Source organism: Bubalus kerabau, chromosome 14 (assembly GCF_029407905.1).
Source record: "Bubalus kerabau isolate K-KA32 ecotype Philippines breed swamp buffalo chromosome 14, PCC_UOA_SB_1v2, whole genome shotgun sequence".
In the NCBI taxonomy this organism is placed as follows: Eukaryota; Metazoa; Chordata; class Mammalia; order Artiodactyla; family Bovidae; genus Bubalus; species Bubalus kerabau.
The window spans coordinates 59,408,877-59,430,587 of NC_073637.1; the positions used below are offsets into that span (position 1 = coordinate 59,408,877).

A 21,711-nucleotide genomic window follows, 5' to 3' on the forward strand; every position below is an offset into this window, starting at 1 on the left:
GAAGGAAATGGCAACCCACTCCAGTATTTTTGCCTGGAAAATCCCATGGATGGAGAAGCCTGGTGGGCTACAGTCCATGAGGTCGCAAAGAGTTGGACACGACTGAGCGACTTCACTCAAGGAACATCACACAGTTTACAACTGCATGTCCAAGGATGAATCTGGCTGAAAACATGACAAGATTGAGGTACTCTAAAAGTACCCTTCTGTTTGTATTACCTGGCTATCTGTCTACCTACCTACCTATCTTTCTGACTTAGCCTCATTCTTAGGCTGGCAATGGTTTTGTGATGGCAAAATGAGACATCAAGTGTCAAGCATATATGTTACCAACTTACCACAGAGGAAAAAGAAGTTCTTTTGTAAATGTTGGACAGAATTGCATAACTGAGACTTAATGGCTTTGCTTATGGTATCTTTTCATTCTTGAACAATTCATTCTCTCCAAGCAAGAGCAGAACATTGTGGTTTGTCAGGCTCAAACATGTACCTATCCCTGAAGCTAGGGTAGGACAATTCTACTCAAATAATTTGTTGTGAAGGAGGAAAGACACTATTCCAAAAGAAAGTTAAGGGATGTTATTAGAAAAAAAAAGGAACATATGAGCAGAATCCAAAACAATAGATGTCTGATACTCCAATCTACCCTCTGTTCTCCTACGCTTCTATTGTTGTTTAAATGTTAGTTCAATTGGAATAAAGCCAAGATTGAATTTAGCCTAGAGACATAAATATTGTTAAGATAATTTCTAGATATGTATCCTAATCTATTTTGTAATTGTTTTATATATAAAAAAATTTGTTTCCCCCTACTTCTAATTTGGGAATAAAGGATGAAGGGGAGTTACCTTATATTGACCACGAACAAGGTCAGAACTTATTAGTAATAACATGAGTTTAATTCTGACCTTTCATTTTCTTTAGCTTGGAGCAGACTCACATTTGAGGAATAGAAATAAGAGATGTTGTTAGAAAGTGAACTGCCAAAGTTTACAGAGAAGAATTTAGTTTTAGGCTATATTTATTACATGACAATAGTGTTACTATAGATTATAAAATAGGGGATGTATTTTGGTTCACCAAATCAGTAAAAATCACGTAGCTGTTAATGATTTGGAACCCAGCTTGTGAAGCACGACTTGGCAGAACTCTCCAGTGGTTAACAGTGTTGGTATGAGAGTTAAGGACTTCAGTACTCAATTCCAAGTCTGACTGTTTTGTGGTGTGTGGCCTTGGACCTGACTTCTCTCGGATGCAGTTTTCCCCATATGTGTAATTGGGTAATAAAATGTAGTCACCACACAATGCTGGGGGAGAATTAAGTGCAGTGAGAGGGAAGTGCAGGCTTCTTTCTGTATTTTTCAAGCAGTGCACGTGCTCAGCCGTATTCTCCCAGGTGCCTAACGGGCTCCCTTATATTAAGTCACTTAATAATTCTTCTTGGCCTCTATGGTACTATTTATTTTACAACTGTAGTATTTTCTAAGATGGCACCATAAAGGACTAAATGTTGCCCAAAGCAAGAAAGGCAAATGCTGCTTTATGGACCATAGTTTCAGTGAGGGTTTTTTTTTTTTTTCTCTTTGTGAAGGAGCACTGAGAAGCTCTGAGGCTCTGCCGCTCATTTCATATGCTCTTGCCTATACTTTAATATTCCTTTAAAAGGCTTGTGTTTTGGATAACTGTCCCCCTCCCACTACTTGTCCCATTTCTCTAACCCAGCATAATCTTTTATTTTTCATTACAGAGGAGGTGGAATTATTCTCAAAGTTGAGTGGTCATTATGATAATAATGAAGACCAGAGAACCAAGATTTAGATTTAAATTATTCTGGTCACTTTGTTGAGTTTTTGCTGAATGACCTTAGGCTCATCACTGACCTTCTCTAATTCTGTTTCCTCACCTATAAAATGAAAAGAACAGTGAGTTCATCCATGCGTGACTCTCACACCTTTGCTGTAAGGGTTAAATGAGAAAGCACTAGCCAAGCGGGAATTTCCATGCTGATTGTGTTGATTAGATATGTGCATCAGTATATCAGGAGTTTGTTAGCAACTGTGTTTCTGTGTGCTCTGTCCCATTTCCCCAGCTCCCAGAGTTGCAGAGGATTTCTGCCAGATGGCTGATTTGCCAGCTGTGTCTTGTTTTGTCATTGTAAATATTACATGCTCCAACCGAAAGGCTTTGCTTATAATGTAGTATGCCTTGCCCTTCATCTCTTGCAGATTGAGAATTACATTGTGGAAAATATGAAGTCGGAGATGGCTCAGATACAGCAGAATGCAGTTCAGAACCACACGGCCACCATGCTTGAGATAGGGACCAGCCTCCTCTCTCAGACCGCAGAGCAGACCAGAAAGCTGACAGATGTTGAGACCCAGGTATGTCGCAGACCCAGAGTTGACAAACTCTTAACTGGAAAGATTTCTTTTTTTTCCTTTAGCTTACTTCATAAACACAAAGCACATTTCAGCACTGAGATTGTGGAAACATATACATTTTTGTTTATTGGTAATAACAACAATGACTGCCTGACATGCTAGGCATGCTTCTCTTGATTTCATGAGAGTTGATATATTTAGCTTTGTATGTTTGCAAAAACAGGACTGGCAAAGCACTTAATCAGCATTTAAATTTCAAATAAACACTGCAACTACCAACTGTGATATAACCTGTGTCAAGCAGAATAAGCGTTTGTGTCAAATCAGTGCCTTTGATGTACATTTTGACCTATACTCTTTTATCTCTGGTAGTACTCTACCATAATGGCACCTGCAGAGGTTTTGTGCAGTCAGTGGATAGGAAGGATAACCCCAAATGAACTGACCTGGAATGTGTAGATTTTCTTTTTGTCAGCATGATTTTATAATGAAAAGTAAATTAAAACTCTGTCTTCATATGTATGTTCAGATATGTGTGTGTGCTCAGTTGTTCAGTAGTGTCTGACTCTTTGGACTGTGGCCTGCCAGGCTCCTCTGCCCATGGAATATTTCAGGCAAGTTGCCATTTCCTCCTCCAGGAGATCTTCCTGACCCAGGGATCAAACATGTCTCTTGAATCTCCTGCATTGGCAGGTGGATTCTTTTACCACTGTGCCACCAGGGAAGCCCCGTATGTACACATATGTATATATGTATTATATATTATATATCACCCTACTATGGACAATGACATACTTATGTTCAAGTCAGTAAAATGACTTTTAACTATCACTGTCACAAGTCTCGGAGAAGGCAATGGCACCCCACTCCAGTACTCTTGCCTGGAAAATCCCATGGGTGGAGGAGCCTGGTAGGCTGCAGTCCATGGGGTCACCAAGAGTCGGACACGACTGCGCGACTTCACTTTCACTTTTTACTTTCATGCATTGGAGAAGGAAATGGCAACCCACTCCAGTGTTCTTGCCTGCAGAACCCCAGGGACGGGGGAGCCTGGTGGGCTGCCGTCTGTGGGGTCACACAGAGTCAGACACGACTGAAGTGACTTAGCAGTCACAAGTCTACCAAGTCTACTGTCACAGTTTAATGAAAATATTATTTTTGATGACTGGAAGATAATCTCTTGGTCCCCTTTTAGACATGGAAATGGTTAGTCCATTTACCATCTTGAAATCCAGAGGATGATTCTGTCTCAATGAAGTTGATATCTGGAATTGAAGGTGAACTATATTGTGAAAAGATAAACCAAGGCACATTAAACTTTTCAAGTTTACTTAAGCAAACATTGATTTAAATTGTGCAGCCCAAAAGTAGCTCTACTACAGGCACAAAGGGAAAGGTTTTAATTTGGAAGATTTAGAAGCAAAGCAAGGAAATTATTTGATTGGCCATAGCTTAAGCATTTGCCTTATTTAGGAAAGCCTAGTTGGCTGTTTGTGATTGGTTGTTCTTAAGTTTCATTTTCATGGATTTAAGCCCATTGACTCTGGCTTAGATTTAGGTTTGCTTATGTAGGTTACCAAGGCATTAGAGTCATTGCAGTCCGATGGCCTCTAATGTTTAACTTTTAACAATATAAATTCAAAAATAATATGCAATCTTTGTTATTATTCAGTTGCTAAGTGGTGTCCAACTCTTTGCAACCCCATGGACTGCAGCATGACAGGCTTCCCTGTCCTCCAACATACAACCTTGTTTCTGTTTTATGTCATTTGTGTTAATGGCATCATAGGTCAAATGTTGATATTTAAAGACAAATAGCAATAATAATTTATATGGACAGGGCATTTTATATTATGCAAACCACTTTCTCATGGACAAATGATATTCATGAAGACTATTTAGAACAGAAAGCTTGAGTGGTTTTCTCATATTGATACAGCTTGTTGTTGTTCAGTAGCTACTGCTGCTGCTGCTAAGTCACTTCAGTCGTGTCCTACTCTGTGCGACCCCATAGATGGCAGGCCACCAGGCTCCCCGTCCTTGGGATTCTCCGGGCAAGAACACTGGAGTGGGTTGCCATTTCCTCCTCCAATGCATGAAAGTAAAAAGTGAAAGTGAAGTCGCTCAGTCGTGTCTGACTCTTGGCGACCCCATGGACTGCAGCCTACCAGGCACCTCCATCCATGGGATTTTCCAGGCAAGAGTACTGGAGTGCATGCCATTCCCTTCTCCATAGCTAAGTTGTGTCCAATTCTGACCCCATGGACTGCAGAAAACCTGGCTTTCCTGTCCTTCACTATCTCCTGGAGTTTGCTCAAACTCAAGTCCATTGTGTTAATTATGCCACCCAACCATCTCATCCTCTGTTGATACAGCTAGTGAATTGAGTTTGGTACTCAAACTGAAACATACACATTTCTTTCCTTTTCTTGCCTCCTTGATTAGTAACAATACCTGCATTGGCAGGAGGGTTCTTTACCACTAGCGCCATCTGAGAAGCGCCATACATATTCTACTTAAATCTAATTGAAAGTAAAAGTTGCTCAGTCGTGCCTGACTCTATGCAACCCCATGGACTAAAAGTCCATGGAATTCTGTAGGCCAGAATACTGGAGTGGGTAGCCTTTCCCTTCTCCAGGGGATCTTCCCAACCCAGGGATTGAACAGTCTCCCACATTGCAGGTGATTCTTTACCAGCTGAGCCACAAGGGAAGCCCAAGAATACTGGAGTGGGTAGCCTATTCCTTCTCCAGCAGATCTTCCCAAACCAGGGCTTAAACTGGGGTCTCCTGCATTGCAGGTGGATTCTTTACCAACTGCGCTATCAGAGAAGCCCTAAAACCTAATTATTCAAGTTCTAATGCAAGGCCAGGTTTACAAAGTGAGTCCTAGATTATTCCTTAATCTCAGTACACTCTATTCTTTTGTCATAAGCATTTATAAACCTTTAGTGCTATCCGGGTATGCTCCCAGGTTTTTCTTCCCTTATTCAGTCTACTTTATTTCACTTTGGTAAGTCTTACTATTCCTAAACTCATTTCAGGTCTCAGTTATTTTAGGAATTCATGCCAATAGTTTTGCAGTGTATTTTAATGCCCTAGCTTTCACATGATGTTGTTATAAAGATAAGTAACTTACTGCTTTTTAGTCTTCTGCTGACCTTCTAGACTTGAACTTAATTAAAGTAGGGAGAACCTTGGAATTATTGCAGTGGTGTTTAAAAGTATTCTTGTGCTCAATAAGCATCATAATGAGAAAAGAGAGAGAATGAGTACAATTAAATAACCCTGCTGGTCATGGTGGTGAGACCAGGAACCAATGCTGGGCCTGTCCCTTCCTCCTTAGTTTAGCTTGCAATGTTTTCTTTACTCTGTTACCAGTTCATACCAATATCTTCTCTCTTTCTAATTCCTCTTCCAAGCGCACAGTGTGAAGGGATTCATTTCAGATATTATTCATGCCTCTTCCTGTAGTGTGAATCTATTTCTGACTTCTTCCTCAGGCCAATTTTGAGTCAATGTACACTAGTAGACAAAAAAAATGTATATTAAAATTCACCTCTAATAATCTGCGCTTACCTCTTTTTAAAGCAATTTTACATATATTCAATTCAGTTCAGTTCAGTCACTCAGTCATGTCTGACTCCTTGGGAACCCATGGACTGCAGCATGCCAGACCTCCCTGTCCATCACCAACTCACAGAGTTTACTCATGTCCACTGTGTCGGTGATGCCATCTAACTAACTCATCCTCTGTTGTCCCCTTCTCCTCCTGCTCTCAATCTTTCCCAGTATCAGGGTCTTTTCAAATGAGTCAGTTCTTCGCATCAGGTGGCCAAAGTATTGGAGTTTCAGCTTCAGCATCAGTCCTTCCAATGAATATTCAGGACCGATCTCCTTTAGGATGGACTGGTTGGATCTCCTTGTATTCCAAGGGACTCTCAAGAGTCTTCTCCAACACCACAGTTCAAAACATCAATTCTTCAGTGCTCAGCTTTCTTTTAGTCCAACTCTCACATCCACACGTGACTACTGGAAAAACCATAGCTTTGACTAGACAAGCCTTTGTTGGCAAAGTAATGTCTCTGCTTTTTAATATGCTGTCTAGGTTGCTCATAACTTTTCTTCCAAGGAGCAGAACAAACATCTTTTAATTTCATGGCTTCAGTCACCATCTGCAGTGATTTTGGAGCCCCCCAAAATAAAGTCTCTTACTGTTTCCCCATCTATTTGCCATGAAGTGATGGGACCAGATGCCATGATCTTAGTTTTCTGAATATTGAGTTTTAAGCCAACTTTTTCACTGCTGAGTTTTCCAAATTTGCTGGCATATTGAGTGCAGCACTTTCACAGCATCATCTTTTAGGATTTGAAATAGCTCAACTGGAATTCCATCACCTCCGCTAGCTTTGTTCGTAGTGATGCCTCCTCAGGCCCACTTGACTTCACATTCCAGGATGTCTGGCTCTAGGTGAGTGATCACACCATTGTGATTATCTGGGTAATCAAGATCTTTTTTGTACAGTTCTTCTGTGTATTCTTGCCACCTCTTAATATCTTCTGCTTCTGTTAGGTCTGTACCATTTTTGTCCTTTATTGTGCCCATCTTTGCATGAAATGTTCCCATGGTATCTCTCATTTTCTTGAAGAGCTCTCTAGTCTTTCCTATTCTATTGTTTTCCTCTATTTCTTTGCACTGATCACTAAGGAAGGCTTTCTTATCTCTCCTTGCTAGTCTTTGGAACTCTGCATTCAAATGAGTGTATCTTTCCTTTTCTCCTTTGCCTTTCACTTCTCTTCTATGCACAGCTATTTGTAAGGCCTCCTCAGATAACCATTTTGCCTTTTTGCATTTCTTTTCCTTGGGGATGGTCTTGATCCCAGTCTCCTGTACAATGTCAGGAACTTTTGTCCATAGATCTTTAGGCACTCTGTCTATCAGATCTAATCCCTTGAATCTATTTGTTACTTCCACCATAAAATTGTAAGGGATTTGATTTAGGTCATACCTGAATGGTCTAGTGGTTTTCCCTACCTTCTTCAATTTAAGTCTGAATTTGGCAATAAGGAGTTCATGGTCTGTGCCACAGTCAGCTCCCAGTCTTGTTTTTGCTGACTGTGTAGAACTTTTCCATCTTTGGCTGCAAAGAGTATAATCAATCTGTATTAGTTTTTAATTATTTTTAAACAAATATTTAGTGGGGTCGATATTATTACCATCCCTTGTTAAAGATGTGGAAGCTGAAACTCAAGAGAGGTAAAGAAATTGGCCCCAGGTGAAAAAACTTGTGAATATTAGAGGGAAGATTTGAACCCAGATTGTCTGGCATGAGAGTCTACATGCTGTACAGGCTTTCTGTCTATACTCCTCTCTCTCTTGTGATTCCTTTCTCTCTCAGAGGCTACAGATGCAACTGGGGTTCTAGCAGAGGATAAAATGAATTTCAGATAAAGCAAATTAATGTGGACCTAATAGTGGCAACAGAACATTTTCTATAAATGATGAAGCTGCTGCTTTTGCTACTGCTGCTGAGGGAACCACCATCTATTGGTTTTCACCCTGTGCCTGCACATCATCTCATGTAACCACTGCTGTCCTTCTCACTTTCTGGCTGTGTAACTATTAATATAAAGAAGTTCTATAGAAACAGTGTAATTATCCTCCAACTTCCAATCATTTATATAGAGCCATAGTTTTAGAAACGTAATTTAATAAAAATTTTAAAGATATGTTTTGAATACCTCCTTGATGCAAAATATTTTAATAAGCACCAAATAGAATATAGCAATAAGTAAAGCAGTCTTTATACTCAGTGAGCTTGAGTTAATGTGACAAAAATTTGCTAAAGCATTTCTTTCTTGACTTTCCATTAATTAGCTATGGAGCCTCCCTCACAGTCATAAAATGCACCTTTCCAATCTCCTGCTGGTGCAGAGGTGTAATAGATCAATGGCCCCCGCTGCTGGGCTCTGAAATCCATCACTGTGTTAGTACAGAGACCACAATTCTCAGTGGCCCCTTCCAGCCAAGGACGTTTTGTGGCAGTGATATTTAGACCCACTCCTGGTCGCTGTAAGATGCCACTGACACATGACCTGGCTAAGGGCTCTCCATCATCAGCCTTGCCAAACTTTAGCACAACTCCCTGCATACTAAGACGTCCAGTTAGCCTTACTCCTTTCCCTCTCTTCTTCATTGTGGTTAGATCTACATCCCAGTCAGAAGGAGACCCTAGTCAACTCTGGCTTTTCCCCAATTTTCTCTCACAGGCATTTCCCCTAATTAATTTCCTGCAGCCTGGTATCTGCTTCTTAGAGGTCACAAACGATCACACCTGTTGTTTGGACTCGACTCATACAATTGTAAACTTAAAGTAGTTCAGGAACATTTAAACAATGAGCTTGTATGTCTAAGCAAAAATAGGTTTGAAAGAACAGAAAGGTCAGCACTCAAAGTTGAACCACTATCTCTTTAACTTGATGAGAGGATAGCTGAGTAAATATTTAACTTTTTGACTGAATTGAAACGGCAGTAAAATAAATTTGCTAATGAGTCATCCAAGGAAAATACCCTGATAATTAATTTTCTCACAAGGTCTGGAAAAGGGTTTGATAACCCATTAGAAGAGGGCTCAGTCAAATTTGAAATGCCATTTTTCAATGGCATTTTATTTTTGCAAAATAAAGTTTTATATGTTGCATATGGGTGGTTTCTCAATGTTGTTGTCCAGTCGTTCAGTCGTGTCCGATTCTGTGACCCCATGGACTGCACCACACCAGGCTACCCTATTCATCACCATCTCCCAGAGCTTGGTCAAACTCATGACCATGGAGTCAATGATGCCATCCAACCATCTCATCCTCTGTTGTCCCCTTCTCCTCCTGCCTTCAACCTTTCCCAACATCAGGGTCTTTTCTAATGAGTTAGCTCTTTGCATCAGGTGGCTAAACTATTGGAGCTTCAGCTTCAGCATCAGTCCTTTCAATTAATATTCAGGACTGATTTACTTTAGGATGGACTGGTTGGATCTCCTTGCAGTCCAAGGGACTCTCAAGAGTCTTAAACACCACAGTTCAAAAGCATCAATTCTTCAGCACTCAGCTGTCTTTACAGTTCAACACTCACATCCATACATGACTACTGGAAAAACCATAGCTTAGACTAGACAGACCTTTGTTGGCAAAGTAATGTCTCTGCTTTTTAATATGCTGTCTACTGCAAGGAGATCCAACCAGTCCATTCTAAAGGAAATCAGTCCTGGGTGTTCACTGGAAGGACTGATGCTAAAGCTGAAACTCCAATGCTTTGGCTACCTCATGTGAAGAGTTGACTCATTGAAAAGGACTTATGCTGGGAGGGATTGGGGGCAGGAGGAGAAGGGGACGACAGAGGATAAGATGGCTGGATGGCATCACTGACTCGATGGACATGAGTTTAAGTGAACTCTGGGAGTTGGTGATGGACAGGAAGGCCTGGCATGCTGCGATTCATGGGGTTGCAAAGAGTTGGACATGACTGAGCGACTGAACTGACTGAATGAACTAGGTTTGTCATAGCTTCTTTTCCTTAATAAGAGAGCAGAATTGAGTAGTTGCACCAGGGCCTGCTAAGACTAAGATATTTACTATCTGGCTTTCTACAGCAATAGCTGATTAACTCCTGCACCAAGATTCCAACTCATAGAGAGCAAGGATTTTGTCTATCTTGGTCACTACTCTATCCTTAGGATTTAAAATAGTACTCACACAACAGGCTATCAATAAATACATGTTGAATGATTAAATTCACTAATAATAGTCACATTGTTGTTGTTCAGTCTCTCAGTCGTGTCTCACTCTGTGACCCCATGGACTGCAGCATGCCAGGCTTTGCTGTCCATCACCAACTCCCAGAACTTGCTCAAACTCATGTCCATTGAGTCGGTGATGCCATTCAAACATCTTGTCCTCTGTTGTCCCCTTTTCCTCCGGCCTTCTACCTTTCACAGCATCAGGGCCTTTTCCAATGAATCAGCTCTTTGTATCAGGTGGCCAAAGTAGTGGAGTTTCAGCTGTACCATCAGTCCTTCAAATGCATATTCAGCATTGATTTTCTTTATGATTGACTGGTTTGATCTCCTTGCAGTCCAAGGGACTCCCCAAGAGTCTTCTCCAACACCACAGTTCAAAAGCATCAATTCTTCACTACTCAACCTTCTTTCTTGTCCAACTCTCATAACCATACATGACTACTGAAAAAACCATTGCTTTGACTATGCGGATCTTTTTTGGCAAAGTAATGTCTCTGCTTTTTAATGTGCTGTCTAGGTTGGTCTAGCTTTTCATCCAAGGAGCAAGCGAGCTTTAATTTCATGGCTGTAGTCACATCCTCAGTGATTTTGGAGCCCAAGAAAAAGTCTGTCACTTTTTCCATTGTTTCCTTATCTATTTGCCATGAAGTAATGGGACCGGATGCCGTGATCTTAGTTTTTTGAATGTTCAGTTTTAAGCCAGCTTTTTCACTCTCCTTTTTTACCTTCATCAAGAGTCTCTTTAGTTCCTCTTTGATTTCTGCCATAAGGGTGGTGTCATCTATATATAGATTATTGATATATTATTAATAATAATTCTCTAAGATTATCTAATTTTCACAGATTTCCTCAACTTTTTACCAAAAATTTTATTGGCATTTTATTTTTTTATTTTTTTTAATTTAAATTTATTTATTTTAAGTGGAGGCTAATTATTTTACAATATTGTATTGGTTTTGCCATACATCAACGTGAAGCCACCACGGGTGTACATGTGCTCCCCATCCTGAACCCGCCTCCCACCTCCCTCCCCATACCATCCTTCTGGGTCATCCCAGTGCACCAGCCCCAAGCATCCTGTATCCTGCATCGAACCTGGACTGGCAATTCGTTTCTTATATGATATTATACATGTTTCAATGCCATTCTCCCAAAGCATCCTACCCTCTCCCTCTCCCACAGAGTCCAAAAGACTGTTCTATGCATCTGTGTCTCTTGCTGTCTCGCATACAGGGTTATCATTACCATCTTTCTAAATTCCATATATATGTGTTAGTATACTGTATTGGTGTTTTTCTTTCTGGCTTACTTGACTCTGTATAATAGGCTCCAGTTTCATCGACCTCATTAGAACTGATTCAAATGTATTCTTTTTAATGGCTGAGTAATACTCCATTGTGTATATGTACCACAGCTTTCTTATCCATTCATCTGCTGATGGACATCTAGGTTGCTTCCATGTCCTGGCTATTATAAACAGTGCTGCGATGAACTCTATTTTTTAAGACTTAATAGTCTCTTTCAATTTGAAGCAATGTTACATTTTTTAAAATTGAAGTATAGTTGATTTACAATAGTATATAAGTTTCAGGTGTACAGCATAAAGTGAAGTCGCTCAGTCGTGTCCGACTCTTTGCAACCCCATGGGCTGTAGCCTATCAGGCTCCTCTGTCCATGGGATTTTCCAGGCAAGGAAATCAACATACAGCATAATGATTCACAATTTTTAAAGATTATACTTCATTTGAAGTTATAAATTATCAACTCTATTCCCTGTGTTGTACAGTGTATCATTGTAACATTTATTTTATGTGTGCATGCACACTCAGTCACTTCAGTCATTGTCTGACTCTTTGTGACCCTATGGACTGTGTAGTCCACCAGGCTCTATCCATGGGATTCTCCACCAAGAAAACTGGAGTGGGTTATCCTGCCCTTCTCCAGGGGATCTTCCTGACCCAGGGATTGAACCTGGGTCATCTCCTGCGTTGCAGGCACTCTTTACTGCTGAACTACCAGGGAAGATCCATTTGTTTTATACGTAATAGTTTGTACTCCTTAGTCCCCTACCCCTATCTTGACCCTTCCTCACTTCCTTCTCCCCACTGGTAACCACTAAATTGTTCTCTATAACTGTGAGTCTGTTTCTTTTTTGTTATATTCACTAGTTTGTTTTTTTAGATTCTTCATATAAGTGATAACATATACTATTTGTCTTTCTGTTTAACTTTTTGTTTTTCTTGAGATTTTAAAGATACTTGGTCAGTTGTTCTGTATAGTGTCTCATATTCTTAATTTGTCTGAATATTTCTTTATGATATGTTTTTAATTTACTTTTCCATCCCCTGTATTTTTTTTAACTGAAAGTTAGGTCTACAGGCTTAATTGGGTTAAGTTGGACATGGTGGTGGGTGTGCTTTGTAGAATTACTAGTCACTTCTTATTTCATCTCATCAGAAGACATAAATGCCAGCTTGCCACCATCTCGGTAACACTAATTCTAAGTTGGTTAGGGTAAAAAGACCCTATAGCTCTCCATTCCAATTGTCCACTTTCCCCTTGGAAATTAGCAAAAGCCCTGTAGACTGATACATTGTCACACTACCCATCACTGACCAAATAAATTATTTCTTTGATTTTGTAAAATGGTGATCATCTAACTAACTTCTAACTCTCCTTCCGTGTACGTATATTAGCCTTCATTCTTCTGTAAAAGTCTAATTGCTGAGTCATCATACCTTGTGTTCTATTTTTTTTTTTTTTTAATTTGAAAAACATAGTTAAAGTAAAGAAAACAGAATCCTACAGCAAGGCAGATTTTAAAGTTAATATGCCAGTCAAAGGAATTTTTTAATATGGAATATTTTCCTTTTAAGGAAGGTTAGAGGAACTTAAGTATTAAAGGGAAGCTGGATGAAATTATCTAGCTCACTTTCTTTAAGAAAATAGTAATTTTTATTTTTAAAATTTTGCTTATTTTTTAAAGAAAGAACTGAAATTTTATAGTCTATAAATCCTCAGTTCCAAGTCTTAGATCATTTTTTCTTGTTGCTTTAGTTGCTAAGTCATATCCAACTCTTTGTGACCCCATGGACTGTAGCCCACCAGGCGTCTCTGTTCATGGGATTTACCAGGCAGAAATACCGGAGTGGGTTACCATTTCCTTCTCCAAGGGATCTTCCTGACCCAAGAATTGAACTCATTTCTCCTGCACTGCCGGTGGATTCTTTACCACTGAACCACCTGGGAAGCCCATATCTTCCTTACTGTATGGTATATTGTGAAAAATTTATGCTTTGAAATTGTTTATTGAGGGCTTGTGTTACATACGCTTCACTTTCCCCTTTCCTTTCCTCTTCTCTCCTCTCCTTTCCTCTCGTTACCCTTTTATGTTTTCCCCTTCTTTCTCTCTTTCTTTCTGATATGTGCTTTTGGAACATGTTTAGGCTAAAGGAAATGTCTTTTGTCATTTTAATGGAACACTCATATTATTGCTAAGCAGTAAGTTCCATAGACACATAGAAAGAAAGTGGTCAATTTATCATAGTTTCCTGTACAATTCTCTTCAGTTGCCTGCTTTTGAACTTCAGGCCTATTTTAATACATAAAGGGAGAGAGTTGAAATAAAGCAGCTCTTGGATTAAAGTGATGGAGAGAGAAGAAAAGGGATTGCCTTTTGTATTCAAAATTGGCCTAAGATGACCTAAAGCTTAGCCTGGACATTTGAGACTTGTTCCCTTGTTTCTCCTACATTCAGACACTGCTTTAGATTGGGACTGTTAAAACGGAAGTCCAGCTTGATGCTCACCTGGCCTGTTACTCTGTGTCTGAGCATCACCCAACTTGAAAACTGACTCACTAGCCTTTGGTTAGCATCTAACGAGTAGCTCTGAATGTCCAGGATTCCAGGCCTCATGCTGGGCTCCAGAGGTTTCAAGGGCCTCAGGTGAACTAGTCCTCCCTTTGTGCAGCTGACATCTTCATGGGGCAGAATGAGAGTATATGAGTGAACTGACAGGATGATTTCATTTAAAAAGTAAAACAGGGCCACCTGATGGATGATGGGGGAGCTCCTTTACAGAGACTAGCCAGGACAGGCCTCCTTAGATAAGACTTGAATTATAAGAATAAATCACCCATGCATCTGGGAATGGATGGACATTCCAGGCAGGGGAAACTGCAAAGACCCTGAGGTGGAGATTAATTTGGCATGTTGGGGTAGCAGTAAGAAGGCCAGTGTGATTGGGGCATAATGAGCAGGGAAGAGAATGGAAAAGAAGTGAAATTTGAGAAGTAGTTAGGGTCCTGATCACATAGGACCTTGAAAGTTAGGCTGAGAACTTTGGAATTTGTTCTGATTTTAAAGAGAAGTCATAAGCAAATTTAACAGAGGACATGACATCTGATTTATGTTTTTTAGAAGAGCACTCTGGTTGCTGTGTAGCACAGGGACTGGAGGTAGGACAACATAGAGAAAAATTAGGGGCTATAGTGTCTCCAGACTTAGATATAGGCAACTTAATTTTCAATTTTTGATGGTTCCATTTTGTTCTCAATGTTTTCTCATGTTCTTCTCAGACATGAAGACCAAATTTTATCCTCTGTAAAATGAAAATTTTGGTATTTGAGAATATTAGGAAGTATGATCAGAGACTACAGAGAATAAAGGAGAAAGTAGATTTTAACGGCATATGATATGCTTGATTCAATGAGACAATGAATGCATTCATTCAATAAATATTGAGGGTCCTCTCTATGCCAAGCACTGTTCTAAATCTCACCAAAAAATATAGCTGTTTCATCCCCTAGTTAATTATTTCCTAAATTTTCATTCTTGTTAATAAACAAACAAACAGAAAACTAACCCAAAGATATGTTTCAGTTCAGTTCAGTTCAGTTCAGTCGCTCAGTCGTGTCTGACTCTTTGCGACTCCATGAAAGCACGCCAGGCCGCCCTGTCCATCACCAACTCCTAGAGTTCACTCAAACTCACGTCCATGGGGTCGGTGATGCATCCAGGCATCTCATCCTCTGTCGTCCCCTTCTCCTCCTGCCCCCAATCCCTCCCAGCATCAGAGTCTTTTCCAATGAGTCAGCTCTTCACATGAGGTGGCCTAAGTACTGGAGTTTCAGCTTTAGCATCATTCCTTCCAAAGAACACCCAGGACTGATCTCCTTTAGAATGGACTGGTTGGATCTCTTTGCAGTTCAAGGGACTCTTAAGAGTCTTCTCCAACACCACAGTTCAAAAGCATCAACTCTTCAGCACTCAGCTGTCTTCACAGTCCAACTCTCACATCCATACATGACTACTGGAAAAACCATAGCCTTGACTAGACAGACCTTTGTTGGCAAAGTAATGTCTCTGCTTTTCAATATGCTATCTAGGTTGGTCATAACCTTCCTTCCAAGGAGTAAGTGTCTTTCAATTTCATGGCCGCGATCACCATCTGCAGTGATTTTGGAACCCCCAAAAATTAAGTCTGCCACTGTTTCCACTGTTTCCCCATCTATTTGCCATGAAGTGATGGGACCAGATGCCATGACCTTAGTTTTCTGAATGTTGAGCTTTAAGCCAAATTTTTCACTCTCCTCTTTCACTTTCATCAAGAGGCTTTTTAGTTCCTCTTCACTTTCTGCCATAAGGGTGGTGTCATCTGCATATCTGAGGTTATTGACACTTCTCCCGGCAATCTTGATTCCAGCTTGTGCTTCTTCCAGCCCAGCGTTTCTCATGATGTACTCTGCATAGAAGTTAAATAAGCAGGGTGACAATATACAGCCTTGACGTACTCCTTTTCCTATTTGGAACCAGTCTGTTGTTCCATGTCCAGTTCTAACTGTTGCTTCCTGACCTGTATATAGGTTTCTCAGGAGGCAGGTCAGGTGGTCTGGTATTCCCATCTCTTTCAGAATTTTCCACAGTTTATTGTGATCCACACAATCAAAGGCTTTTGCATAGTCAATAAAGCAGAAATAGATGTATTTCTGGAACTCTTTAACATGATAGGTGTTCAGTAAATTGTGCTCGTGAATCTGTCTAAACTGTATCATGAGATGTTTGTACATTTCTAATCAATTTTTTCTAGGTGATGGGACAAGTAAGATATGTTTTACATGCCTATTAGTTATTCTTAGTTATATACAGTACCTAAGACCTTGTAGTAACAATTATCTTGTACTTATAAATATTGGAGATATATATACACACACATATAAGGCAGCTAGCACAGCGGGCTATCCTAGGGATTGTGGTGGTGGTATTTTAGTTGCTAAGTCATGTAGGGATTGAGGACATGAAAATTTAAATATGAAAATGGTTTTAACAACTCAGTTTTCTCATTCAATTGCAGTTCAGTCTTGAACAAATATAATGTTTGAGACATGTAAAGCATTTTTTAGTAGAATGTAGACCATTTTATTATCCTAGAGAAATATTACTTGAAAAGAAAACATAGCTAAATAAAAAACCTAAAATAATAATTTTGACTCTTTGTGAAGATTTAAAAGTTTTTATCTTTTATCTTAAGGTACTAAATCAAACGTCTCGACTTGAAATACAACTGCTGGAGAATTCATTATCAACATACAAGCTAGAGAAACAACTTCTTCAACAGACAAATGAAATCTTAAAGATTCATGAGAAAAACAGGTGAGGGTTGTTGTATTGCAAAAATATGAACATATGTACTTATATCTTCCACCTTCTGCCACCTCTTAAGATGGACGTAATTTGATGAAAAATACAGAGGCAAATTAATTTTTAATATAAAAAGAAATGAGAGTCTAAGGTGACTATAGCAAGTATGGCAAAAATAAGATTAATACTATTGCTTTCACTCTTGAAATATTTGCTTTTTATAACTTTTAACACTAATTTATCTAATATTCTGTTGTTCAAATCTTACTATATCCACAAAAATTAATTCTATGACCAAATTTGGTAACAGAAAATATTAAGTTTCAGTAGAACCAAAATCTATAGTGATAGTGAAAAAAACAGAGCTTCTGAAACTCTAAATTGAATTATCACTTTATCTGCCCTCAACCATTTACAGACCTACAAGATGGTTGAATTCAGAGTTCTTGCCCTAGAGAGAAGCACATTTTCTTTTCAGAAAATTACTTCCCTATCAAACTGGTTCAAGAGCTGTCTCCCCTCACCCCCCATTTAAGGTCATTAACTCTGAACATAATAAATTTATTTGGTTAGCTCTATAGACAAATTGATACAAGGGATTAGATCTGATAGAGTGCCTGAAGATCTATGGACAGAGGTTCCTGACATCGTACAGGAGGAAGTGATCAAGACCATCCCCAAGGAAAAGAAATGCAAAAAGGCAAAATGGTTGTCTGAAGAGGCCTTACAAATAGCTGAGAAAAGAAGAGAAGCTAAAGGGAAAGGACAAAAGGAAAGATATACCCATTTGAATGCAGAGTTCCAAAGAATAGCAAGGAGAGAGAAAGCCTTCCTCGGTGATCAATGCAAAGAAATAGAGGAAACAATAGAATGGGAAAGACTAGAGATCTCTTCAAGAAAATTAGAGATACCAAGGGAACATTTCATGCAAAGATGGGCACAATAAAGGACAGAAATGGTATAGACCTAACAGAAGCAGAAGATATTAAGAAGAGGTGGCAAGAATACACAGAAGAACTGTACAAAAAAGATCTTCATGACCAAGATAATCATGAGGGTGTGATCACTCACCTAGAGCCAGACATCCTGGAATGCGAAGTCAAGTGGGCCTGAGGAAGCATCACTACGAACAAAGCTAGCGGAGGTGATGGAATTCCAGTTGAGCTATTTCAAATCCTAAAAGATGATGCTGAGAAAGTGCTGCACTCAATATGCCAGCAAATTTGGAAAACTCAGCAGTGGCCACAGGGCTGGAAAAGGTCAGTTTTCATTCCAATCCCAAAGAAAGGCAATGCCAAAGAATGTTCAAACTATTGCAAAATTACACTTATCTCACACGATAGCAAAATACTGCTCAAAATTCTCCAAGCCAGGCTTCAACAGTACATGAACTGTGAACTTCCAGGTGTTGAAGCTGGATTTAGAAAAGGCAAAGAAACCAGAGATCAAATTGCCAACATCTGTTGGATCATTGAAAAAATAAGAGAGTTCCAGAAAAATATCTACTTCTGCTTTATAGACTATGCCAAAGCCTTTGACTGTGTGGATCACAACAAACTCTGGAAAATTCTTCAAGAGATGGGAATACCAGACCACCTGACCTGCCTCCTGAGATATCTGTATGCAGATCAAGAAGCAACAGTTATAACTGGACATGGAAAAAGAGACTGAATCCAAATAGGGAAAGGAATATGTCAAGGCTGTATATTGTCCCCCTGCTTATTTAACTTATATGCAGAGTGCATCATGTGAAATGCCATGCTGGATGAAGCACAAGCTAGAATCAAGATTGCTGGACAAATATCAATAACTGCAGATATGCAGATGATACCACCCTTATGGCAGAAGCAAAGAAGAACTAAAGAACCCCTTGATGAAAGTGAAGGAGGAGAGTGAAAAAGTGGGCTTAACACTCAACATTCAGAAAACTAAGATCATGGCATCCGGTCCCATCACTTCACGGTAAATAGATGGGGAAACAATGAAAACAGTGACAGACTTTATTTTTTGGGGCTCCGAAATCACTGCAGATGGTGATTGCAGCCATGAAATTAAAAGACTCTTGCTCCTTGGAAGAAAACTTATGACCAACGTAGACAACATATTGGAGAAGGCAATTGCATCCTACTCCAGCACTCTTGCCTGGAAAATCCCATGGATGGAGGAGCCTGGTGGGCTGCAGTCCATGGGGTCACGAAGAGTCAGACATGACTGAGCGACTTCACTTTCACTTTTCACTTTAATGCATTAGAGAAGGAAATGGCAACCCACTCTAGTGTTCTTGCCTGGAGAGTCCCAGGGACAGAGGAGCCTGGTAGGCTGCCGTCTATGGGGTCGCACAGAGTTGGACACGACTGAAGTGACTTAGCAGCAGCAGCAGACAGTATATTAAAAAGCAGAGACAGTACTTTGCCAACAGAGGTCCATCTAGTCAAAGCTCTGATTTTTCCAGTAGTCTTGTATGGATGTGAGAGTTGGACTGTAAAGAAAGCTGAGTGCCAAAGGACTGATGCTTTTGAAGTCTGGTGTTAGAGAAGACTTGAGATTTCCTTGGAGTACAAGGAAATCCAGCCAGTCCATCCTAAGGGAAATCAGTCCTGAATATTCGTTGGAATAACTGATGCTGAAACTGAAACTTCAATACTTTGGCCACCTGATGCTAAGAACTGACTCATTAGAAAAGACCCTGAGACTGGGAAAGATTGAAGGCAGGAGAAGGGGATGACAGAGGATGAGATGGTTGTATGGCATCACCTACGTAATGGACATGAATTTGAGTAGGCTCCGGGAGTTGTTGATGGACAGAGAAGCCTGGCATGCTGCAGTTGGGATTTCAAAGAATCAAATACAACTGAGCGACTGAATTGACTGAACTGATAGATATATTTTATAAACAATTAATCATCTCAGGTAAGTGAAATGGGTCTTACAGATCTTGCAACCAGGATGATTAATAAACTCATTATTTTGAAATTACTAACATTCATGATGGACAATTCAGTCAAAATGCTGACCTCTGTAGGACAAATATATTTTATATTAACTGTATTTTCTTCTGGATATTTGGACAGCTTGAAGAAGTTTCAGTTCTTACGTATTATTTGATTTAAAGATCATTGTGTTGCTACAAACTAGTTCAATACCATTGTCTTGGTGGAACAGGAGTTTCCACCATATTCCAAACCAAAAAAACACCTACAATGAACTTCTAGTTCTCCTCTTCACCTTATAGATGAGGAAACAGACTCAGTGGAAGTGAGTGATCTATCCAAGGTCACACAGCTTCCGGTGGCACAACTGGGAACGTAATCCATGTTCTTTGTTCCTAGTCCTATTTTTTCCACTGTGGCACATTCTCACAATACCGTCTGCAACCTAGAAGGAATTCCCAACTTTATGCTAAGTGTAGACTTTAATGACAATGATTATAATTAAACTTTTACATGAAGAAGATAAACATGACTTTGGTATAGAGTCCAAATGGGGTCACTCCATGCTCTGTGACTTGTATTTCTAAGTTCTACATTCATTTATCTTTGTACTGTGTCATGGGGTAAACTGTGTAACTATAAATAAACTCGATAGGACTTGACCCTGAACTAGTTGCATGACTAAATGTTCTGGAATTGAAAATCCTGTTTAAAGTACCAAAACCTCACTGCAGATTCACAGTAACAAGAGACATACATGTGACAGGTATACTATATTGCAACTATCCCTTGATTTAGGGTCCCACCATGCTTTAACTTTGTTACTAAAAGCACACCTCATTTATAATCATGTTTCAAGATGCTATTGTGAAAGATTTGTCTTTGAATGAAGAAGTAAAATAATGACAGTTTTGCCTTATTTTTAGGCTGTTTTTAGAATTCTATAAATAACACACATTTACTGTAGAAATTGAGAAATTTCAGAAGAAAATTAAAAACCATGACCCTATCACATTGAGAGAGCTTCATATGTTGCTGTAAAAAAACCATAAAAATATTTTCTTAAAAAGTTGTATCATGCTGTACACACTGTTTTGCAGCCTTCTTTGGAGATTCCTCTAGTATAATTCTTAAAAACTACATATTATTTCATTTTATAGATGTATCCTAGGGTGGTTTTGATTCATCTCGCATTAAGTGTGTTACCACACATGGTTTCTTTGTTTAAAAAGAAAGTCATCAACATGAATTTAGGTTATTCAGTTCTCCACCTGCTGATATGCATGTTATCTCTTTGTCTGTATCTAACACTGTAGCTGTCAGGATACTTTAAAGAAAGTGGGAAGCCTGAAAGGGCTCACCCTTTACTACAAAATGAAATGAATTTCTTAAGTGTCACTTGTACTCAGCTCTTTCCATCTCTCCTTGTCTGTCTCTTCTCTTTCCCTCCCTCCTGCTCAGAGTCATCCTTTCTCTTTTTTTCCTTCTTTTTTCAAGATTATAGCAATTCCATTTTCTAGCAGTACAAGCATTTCAAAATTTATTCAAGGATTTAGATTTTAACTTAAAATTCATTTCTGTGCACATGCTGTAAAAAATTTACATGCATTGACCCTGAAGCATGATGTTGCTGCACATGTGGCTCCTGGGGGTATTTTTCTATCAAAGTGCTGAATCTTCTAGCATTTCCATATCTCTGTAATTAGCTGTGTCTTCTGTTGATGGATCCATGTGTGCAATGGAGTGTTGGTGGGACATCTATTCTTAAACCAAGTATATTCTTCCACAAACCACTTCGAAAAAAAGTGTTTTTCTTTATACAAGCCAGAAATACGTATTTGTGATACACAGCATACTTTCCCTATTATGTTTATTGTTATTGTTTATTTTCGTATGTGAAATGGAATTGGAGAAACTGCCAAGGTCTTTCTAGAACAACAAAGAAATGTGCCCCCCCACCCCCAACACCAT

General features: G+C 39.4%; 1 protein-coding gene across 2 annotated transcripts in view; it reads left to right on the forward strand.

Moving 5' to 3' along the window:
- The window catches only part of ANGPT1 (angiopoietin 1), a 301,836-nt gene that overhangs the window by 180,824 nt on the left and 99,301 nt on the right, over positions 1-21,711 (forward strand). For both annotated transcript variants that reach the window (XM_055546445.1, XM_055546444.1), the window contains exons 2-3: positions 2,226-2,381; positions 16,701-16,822. In XM_055546445.1, coding sequence (XP_055402420.1) covers positions 2,226-2,381; positions 16,701-16,822 — 278 coding nt within the window. The remainder of the gene's footprint in view (positions 1-2,225; positions 2,382-16,700; positions 16,823-21,711) is intronic.